At 44.1% G+C, this 9131-nt stretch overlaps 1 protein-coding gene across 9 annotated transcripts in view; it reads right to left on the bottom strand.

Annotated features, from left to right (window-relative positions):
• The window catches only part of KRCC1 (lysine rich coiled-coil 1), a 520596-nt gene extending 513448 nt beyond the window's left edge, over nt 1-7148 (bottom strand). For 5 of the 9 annotated variants that reach the window (XM_069632195.1, XM_069632189.1, XM_069632190.1 and 2 more), the window contains exon 1: nt 6699-6903. In XM_069632195.1, the coding sequence (XP_069488296.1) occupies nt 6699-6819 (121 nt within the window). In that variant the 5' untranslated portion in view covers nt 6820-6903. The other 4 variants (XM_069632196.1, XM_069632192.1, XM_069632191.1 and 1 more) reach the window with 3 other exon arrangements.
• Between the last annotated feature and the right edge of the window lie 1983 nt (nt 7149-9131).

The following is a 9131-nucleotide window of genomic DNA, read 5'->3' on the forward strand; positions in this document are numbered from 1 at the left end:
CTGTTAAGGTCGGGAGCTTTGTGGCAGTCGGGTGCAGGAAATACTATGGTTACTCCCAGTGTATTTATGCCAATCAGACAAAGGGGTGAAGCATCTCAAACGGGATCTTTCCATAGATTCGCCGACTTTCCCTACTGGACTACAAAAAAAGGACAATTTCTCTGGAAAATTCAATCTAGGTGATACTTACTTTTCGAAAAGATGCTCATTCAGACTTTATGGTTCCAGTCCTTGGGGGAGAGAGAGAAGGGATAATGCTGGTAGCTGCTTAAGATGGCCTCATATGGGCCCTCACCAAAGTGACCCGGTCTAGTATGGGAAGTGGTGAGATCAAACTTGCCAAGTTAAAAGTGCAGTTGATAGAAATCATGTTGCAATACTGCCTTCCCCAACCCTTCCTGCTACCGCCAGATCTTTTTTCAAAGACGCTCTAGTCAGGGATGTACACGCATACAAGTTATGTGGCATATAACCGCTTCAGATAACATTTTGAAGCTAGAGTATTTTACTTTCTATTTTTATTTAGAGTAAAAATGTTTACCTGGAAAACGTTAATGTTTTTGTAATTAATTATTTCTTTCCACCTAGTATTTCACGCATATTAAAAGATAAGTTTACTTCTTCTGATCAGGCAGTAATAATAGTACTTTCTTCCTGTGGAACTATGTGCACTACTGGTCCAAACAGATCCATGGAGCTGTGCGAGTGAAAGCAGGGGCACAAGGTCCTATTTGCTTGTTTCCTATTGGGCATATTTGTACTCCCTATTTTTATTTTTTGGGAGTATTTGCCTATTTTTAGGGAGTAAAAGTGGCCGATACACCCCTTATCTGTAGGGATGAGTGCTGTATATTTTAGCATGCAATAATAAAGACCAATGTATGTTTAACACCAAAAGTCCGATCGTTTTTTGGGAATTAATGGAACAGAGGAATTAAAGAATTCCTCAAACACAGGTTATGGATTTTCCCTCTCATTTCTGTATTTCTTTTATCATCACCTCTGCCCCCCTTCATTACTAGGCATTATTGAAGAGAATGTTTTTTCTACGGTATCCTATAGTTCATCCACTTAAATAGCACTCCCTTGCTTCTGAGCTTTGCTTAATAAGACGAAATTACAAATACTGACAGGGTTGAAACAGGTAGTTTTTACTGAGATACTAGTATGTATGTTGCTCATAAAGTACAGCTTCCAGTACTGGAGGGCCTCTCAAAAAGCCATATGCTAAAAAGTTATGCACGTTTACCTGGAGAAACAGGCTTTCAAGAACTCTCAGCAGCCTTTTGAAAATATTCCCTTAGGGATTTTTACTAAAGGAGGTTAATTGTTCTCAGGGCACACCAACCCATACTGAGTATTTCTCACTGCTTTTATCACAAAATATATATGTAGAGGCCTCTGTTCCTCTTTGGTGATCAGCATATCATTTTGCCAGCTATTGCTGTCTGCATCACAATTTTAGGAATGGTGCTCAGTGTGGCTGAGCAGTGATCCAGTATCTTTATTGTACAAACACGTTCCTTCACCTCAATTCATGTTGGTGGAACTGCTGTATAATCAGAAAAAAACAACAGGGTAAACAAAAAAGAAAATGACACCTACCTGTAATGTTGTATCCCCAAGCTCTTGCCTGTGCTCGTGACCACCACACCTGCCTATTCGCCTTCCCTTTCCCCTTGATAATAAACTGACTGCTTTTGAGGGCATAGCTGAACTACTGGTTGCTTAATGACAGTTGGTGGTGGGTTCTATAAACCACCCACAGAAAAAATAAGATCACAGCATGCGGTCCATTTTGGGATTCGTCACACTAGAGTCCTTTACAGTCGCAATTTATTGAAGGTGAGGGCTACATCACAGAAAGCAGAGCTCAGGGATTCAACAGGACAGGTAAGAAGTGTCATGTCCTTTTCCATTCTCTGACATCAAAATCAAACATTCCAATTCTAGAGTTGTTAGGGATGCAAACAATGAATGGGTTCTTGTTTGGGTTAAATTGACAAGTAAATGAGGTCTGTAAAGAGGTATATGTGTGCTATATTTCCTATTTATCAATGTTAATCTTCTATAAAGAATAATGTAACTAGCGAAATCCCTACATATATACTGCTTCTAGGTCAGCATTTACTAGCCAAACAAAGACCAGACAAAGTTGAAAGCGGGCTCCAGGCCCACAAATTAAATAAATGTACTTTACTTATTTTATTTCCACTTTCTTCCCTCTTTCCAAACATCTCTCAAACACACATTTTGAAGAGGCTAATATAATTAAAAGATTGATTGAAGCAAAAACACCTCGATTAACAGCTCAGTAGCATTATTGACATTTCTTTAGGAAAAATGTGTATTTCAATTGTATAACCATAACTAAAACTCACTTCTGAACTATTCTCAATAGTGAGATTTGCACTTGGTATCCCACTTGGCCTACCATTCAAAGTCAACATTGTGTAAGACTTTTCGTCATCCCGATTAAGATTTACTTTGTATATAAACCAACAAAAAAATCTTATTCTGAAGGCGAAAAGATCGAAAATCTTATAAACGTAACCCCTCCCTGTCAAAACATCAAACGTTCTCTTCAATATTACTACTTAAATATGAGACGATCTTCCATTTAGACGTTTTTCCATATTCAACATTCCCAAATATATTTGTTTAGAACTCCCACAAAGCGGAGTCAAATACAGTAAATATGTCCTGTATCTTAAAATCTTGAAAAACAAAAGCTGTTCCATAACTTCAATTGAGGATATCCCCTTAGACAACCCTGCTTGTGAAATGTTCTCCTTCAATCAGAGCAGACGGAAATTGCATTAGTATTTGAAAATTTATTTGTGTGATAAATTATTTATGTTATGGATAGTTGAAACTAAAAACGTATTAAATATTTTAACAGGAACCACTACACCCTCCCTATAGGTGTGTGAGGGGAGGAGAATGGGCCTAAAGAAAACAGTGATTTAAGAAAGTGGTTCTGCACAATTGCCCTTACCCAAAACTAGTAAAGGTGAATATGATCTAAGTAGTGCTTTTAAACTATACAAATGTTTTTTTTTAATACAGTCGGTCTGTCTTTTTCTAACACAATAGTCAGTCTGTATACATGCTAAATCATACTGCTGCTGGTTTATGAAACCACATAACATAAGTGGAACATAAACAAAAGCATGTTATTTTAGGGTCCCAAGAAAAGATGCGGCTACTACAACAAATCTGAAAGAACTCTATTCTTGCTGTAACAATTTGAGGCGAATGAGGACCAAAGGAGAAACACACATTTGAAAAAATGAAAATGGCTAGTCGCCATATTGAAAACAATGCCGACCTAGGTTCTGCCTCTTGGAACCCTTTTTCCTGCTCTACTATGGGGAAAAGGGAAACTTCTGATGGACCTGCGCACTAAGTAGCAGCATAAGGATCTCTCAATTCTTGTACACAGTTGGGTCTTGATTCGGTCACTCATGTGACAAATGTAACTGTTTTGTTGACCCTTGGTTAAATGTTTCTCATTCTATCAGTTTTAATTACTTTTATCCAGGCCTATGTTGTCTTTGTGGCTTAGGTTTTACCTGCCCTTCTATGCGAAATGTTTTCTTTGCATTCTCCAACAACCCTGTTGATATGGAAGTTCTCCTGACCTGCTCAATTATCAGTGTAGATAAGAAAGGCAAACGTGCCTGGTCTCTTGTTTCAGTGGATTAAGACCTCTTTTGTCTCTATGGATAAAAGTATATTTTGTCCTACTTGAATACACCCTCACTTTCAGTCTCCATGCTCCATGTGGATAAGTTGTTCGCTCTGCACTTGCCCCATTTTCACTCTGGATGAACTACGCATTGGCCCATGTGGCTAATGTTGCCCTCCCCATTGCTCCTATGGTTTAGGTTTCAGTTTTCTGCTGCATTTTCCAGGTGAATAAGATCCCTCATCTGTTTACCTTCCCCGTGGCTAAAGACTCCATTGCATTCTCTCTTGTCTATGTGAAGAAAAGACTACTTGCCTGCTTATTATGTAGCTATGAGGTTCTGCTAGGTATGTTCCTTTGTCCATAAGAGATACATTTTTGTATCCATCTTTTCTCTGTGCCTAAGACGTGGCCTCTTGACCCCACAGTCCTAGTGATAAGAATATCTTGCCTGCGCCCTTGTACTGAAGTACAATATAATCTCCCTTGCTCTTGTATTAAATCTCTCTTGGTTTGTTCCTGAACCATCAGAGAGAAGTTGCTCTCCCGTACCAGATTAATTATCCCAGTGGGTGTTAAATCCATAGTGCAAAAGAATCTCTTCTTTTCACAGGTTTACCGCCTTTAACCTGCTCCCACGTTCCTACGAATAAGAAGCACTCGCTCACATTGCTCTTCTATCTTTTTGCTGGGGATGGAGAGCTAGCCAAGCAATTGCTTCTTATAAACAGGGATATTGAAGAAGGTTGGGGAGGTTTTCCTTGTCAGTAAGGGAATTTCTACCCCTACTATCGTGTAGATAAGGGCCTCTCAAATGGTGTGCACCCTTCTGCCTTTATTTAATAAAAAAAAAACTTTCCCCGGTTATATGGTCACTACAGATAAACTACCCCTTGGCCTGGTTCCTTATTCCAGCAGATAAGAAACGTGTGTATGGCCACTTTGGCCAAGGTGGCTTCCCTTACACATATGGAAAATAATGAGCTCCCCCTTATACTCATGGGTAGGCTCTTGGTTGCTCGTTTCCTTATTCCTCAGGATAAGGGTGAAAGGTTGTAGGGTAAGAGCTCTCTGTTATCGTGTCCCTGTACCCAAGAGTACTTTCCTTTGTCTGCTCCATAGTACTTGTGGTTAAGAATCTATTCAGACAGGTCCCCTGTTCTTGGGGTAACTAAATGACTTAATGCATGCTTTTCTACACTTGTCACTAAGTGGTCCCTTGAGTCCTCCGTGTACTTGTAGATCCGAACCCACGCTTATTAGCTACTTTGTCGTTATGTAGTGCAATTTTGACAAATTAGAGAATGGGCAATATGGTGAAGTCAATCCGGGATGTGGTGGGTCTGTTTTTTTCTTGGCATACTAGGGCTGCTAGTCCTGAACCTTCCTATTATATTTTGGAAAGGTAAGTCCCAGAACGACTCAATTACCATACCCAGAATTGAAAGCAGGATTTTAGCACGTAAACCCCAGTGTTCCTGTGGCTAGAAGCTTGCCCGTATTCCAAGCAATCCCCATTCCATGTGATTAATTGACCCCTTGGGTCTAGGTTGGCCAACTCTTGGAGATCTTTTTGCCAGACACTTGCCCACATGGCTGTGAGGACATCACAGCGTCATTCACCTTTGGCCCGCCCCTTTTGTAATTTAAATTTGTTAATGGCTCTTAACACCTGGCTTAATTGCAATGCAAACGGGTTGTCCTTGGGAGGTGATGTCACGTTTTTTAATTGCAAACAGGACCATCATGACCCCAGGAACAAAGCATTAGCACTGCAATGAAGACAGGTGTCGGAGCGTTAGCAGCTCGACCTGCAGGCTCAAAAGGAGCAGGGGCATTGGAGTTTTATAACAGATACAGATTGGTGTACTCTATTTGGGCTGCTTTTATATTGAATGGCTGGGCGTCCCTACTGGCAAAGTCTGTATGTAGTTACTGTGAAACAGCGAGAGCCGGGTACTCGCCTGCTGCACTACAATGGTTTTGTTTAGGAGTATGTGAGTGCACATTCACAATGCCAGTCTCACCCTGAAAACGTGCTCTTAATCACAAAAATCTATGAGCACAGCCTTCCTGCTGGTGTGAAGGAGGAATGCAGAAGCGTCCACGCTTGTGTAAGGTCAAGTGCACATTTTGGTCAAAAGTCACACCAGCAGAACACGCACTTAGTTAAACTGGTCCATTAAATATGCGGTGAGATCATTTCACAAGTTCGAATCACGACGGGACTGACTTAGCCTTTCATCCATCGAGGACAATAAAGAGTGAACGATTACATTCGGCAATAGGGAAACCTATTATTTACAGCACTTGGAAGCAGGCGGAATCCGGAAAAAGCGCTGTATAAAAAGATACATTATATTCACACACCTCTATTCACCCTGTGGCCTGGAATCCAGCTCTTACTTCAACAGCACAGGCATGTAGGTCTGTAATGGTTGGTTATGTTACTTTCTCTTCACTCGTGTTACTAATTACCATGCTATGTGTTGTTTTGGTGAGTCCTGTTTTAACTGTATTATGTTTGGTATGTAATTGTTCTTTTTTGCTACTGTACGCTATGGTATGCGGATTTTTACAGCACTTGTTCCGGGCAGACGTACACAGAGCCTTACTCACGGAACGTCTCTCCCCCAGGTAAGTGAAAGCAGCAGCCGGCAGCGCCGTGCTGTGTAGACGGCAACTTCAACTTGCAGAGTGGCAGTGCTGCAGGGGTTTTGGGGGGGGTTGGTTGTCTCGACTTGCTGTCTCCCGAAAATCACACTCGAGGGAACAAAGCAAGTCGGGACAAACTGCGTCCTGAACAGCCACACTGAAAACACTTACGGGACAATCCCGCAAAATACAGGACAGTTGGCCACCATAGTAACCTGGGTCTCCCTTGGCCACCGTACTTGGGTCTCCCTTGGCATGATGTGCGCCCAACTCTCCCGAGGACCCTCGCTTCCTGCAGAGGTCCAGGTCCCCCGGGCCCCTTCGGCTCTGGCAGCCTGTGAACGGGACTCACCTTTGTGGCTGTGAGTTCTGTGTACATTACTATTACTGCCCCTCTGACCTGCCGGTGCCGGGGGGGCCTGACTTAAACTCTCCACTAGCTGCGGGATCGTCACCGCCCCCTCCGACTCCATGTTAGACAGATTGTAACACCAGGTCAGCCAAGTTTCTCTTACAGGAAACGACCGGCGACGGCGGAAGCCTTCACGTGAGTTAAGTTTACGTACTCACGTAACAAGCCGCGACTGCGCATGCGCACAGGCACCCGGTTGGCTGTCTCTGTTTATGACGTCGCTCTTACGGCAGCTGTTCTCTACGGGGTTGCTGTAGCGAAGAGGCGAGGTACGGTAGCGACCACTTCCCATCCGAGAAACGGACCGTAGCAACGGCCCGCCCACTCTTCTTCACGTGATCTCAGATGTCATCTGTCTGATTTCCGGACTGAAGCAGTTCCGGAGAAGTCGAACGGGGCTAGGGCCGCTCCTCTAGTGGGAACTGGGAGGCGGTGATCGGCTCCGGAGGGTAACGGCATCGGAATCCGGAGAGAGGTCCCATAGACAGCGGGACTGAAGGCAGTGGGATGTCATGTGGACGGACTCAGGCAGGGCGGAGCAGCTAATAAGTGGAGAGAGTTGGGCTTGAGGAGGCTGAGAGGTCTCCTAAGGCGAGAGCAAGGAGAAAGTGTGTCCAGAAGAGGAGGTAAGGATGGGCAAGGGAGGTGGGAAGCCTGGAAAGAAAGGAGGGGTGGAGGAAAGGGAGAAGAGGGGAAAAGTGTCTTCTGTGAGATCCTCATCTATGGAGGAGGGGAAAGGGGGAAATGGGGGACGGCTTCGCAGTAGGTCTCCTCAGAGGAATAATGAAGGAGGGTTGGTTCAGGACTTCTCAGGGTCGGAGTGTCAGGAAAAAAGTGATTTGGAGGAGCTGGGGACTTTGGGGAGTGGTGTGTTGGAGGCAGAGAAGATGCAATATGAAAGTGTGTGGAAGGTGGTGTTGAAACCTGATAGTCGTGAAAAGACATTTTTGGGGGTGAATCCGTTAGAAATTGCTAGATGGATAGAGGCAGCTGTGGGGGTTGTTACTCGGGTGCTAGTAGTGGCTGGAGGTCGGTTGCTAGTGGAGGGAACGAATGCTGATAGCAAAGCTAAGATTTTGGAAGTGCGTTGTTTGGGTAGACATGCGGTACATGCGATTGATCAAAGTGGTGTGTCGTGTAAGGGGGTGTTGTATGGAGTGCCGGTAACTGTAAGTATGTCTGAGATAGAAGATAAATTAGTGGATGTTGGGGTGGTGGAAGCATGGAGGTTGGGAAGGAGAGATGCACGTGGGGATGTAATATCTACAACAGTAGCAGTGAGATTTGCGCGGAAGGAGTGTCCGGAAGTGGTGGAGTTGGGTTATCAGAGGTTCCGTGTGAAAGCTTATGTAGCGATGCCAATAAGGTGTTATAAGTGTCAACAGTTTGGGCATATGGCGAGAGTATGCAGGAATGAGAGACATTGTGGGAGGTGTGGAGCGGATCATGACATTAAGGAATGCAAGGTGGAGACTCCGATGAAGTGTGTAAATTGTGGGGGAGGGCATTCTACTGCGTTTAGGGGGTGTGAGAGTCACAGGGTTGCGAGAGAGGTGGTGCAGGTAAGGGCGGCGGAAGGTTTGTCATATGCTGAGGCTGTAGCAAAGGTGAAACCGGCACGGGTAGTAAGTGAGGTGAGTGCGAAAGAGTTGGTAGTGGAAGAGGGTGTGGGAAGAAAGAAAGTGATGGGTGAGGTGAAAGGCAAAGAAATGGTGATTGTTTCAAAAACTGAGTTTATGTGTTTCATAGTGAGTGTGCTGGAGTTGGTTCAAAGGAATGCTTCTATTAGTGTGTCAGATCTTACGAAAGGAGTGGTGGAAGCAGGGAGGAGGTATTTGAGTGTTGTAGATGTGGTGGAAGAGGATGTATTCAAGATGGTTGCTAAAATGCGGAAGCAGAGTGGGATCCCGGCATGAGGATTTTGCAGTGGAACGCGAGAAGTTTGTTGAGAAATGGACAAGAGTTAAAAGCGGTGTTGTGCAGGGAACTGAATGTTGACGTGGTTTGTATTCAGGAGACGTGGTTGAGGGGAGATCTGAGGTTTGTGATACCGGGTTTTGAATTGTTTCGTAAGGATAGGTTGGAAGGGAGAGGGGGAGGTGTGGCTCTAGCGGTTCGAAAGGGGTTGATAGCAAGAGAGATTGTGGTGGATGGAGAAGTAGAGGTGATTGGGGCAGGGATACGGGTAGGAGGATTGGAAGTATTGGTGCTGAATTATTATAATCCGTGTGAGGTGGTGGAAGTGGGTGTGTTGTCTGGAGTGATAAGGGGACATGTGGGACCTTGTGTGTTGTGTGGCGATTTTAACAGTGCCAATACGTTGTGGGGTAGCGACCGGACAGATACAAATGGGGAAATGTTGGAGGACATGGC

The sequence above is a fragment of the Ambystoma mexicanum genome, chromosome 6q, assembly GCF_040938575.1.
Source record: "Ambystoma mexicanum isolate Mex_15411 chromosome 6q, UKY_AmexF1_1, whole genome shotgun sequence".
Classification (NCBI taxonomy): Eukaryota; Metazoa; Chordata; class Amphibia; order Caudata; family Ambystomatidae; genus Ambystoma; species Ambystoma mexicanum.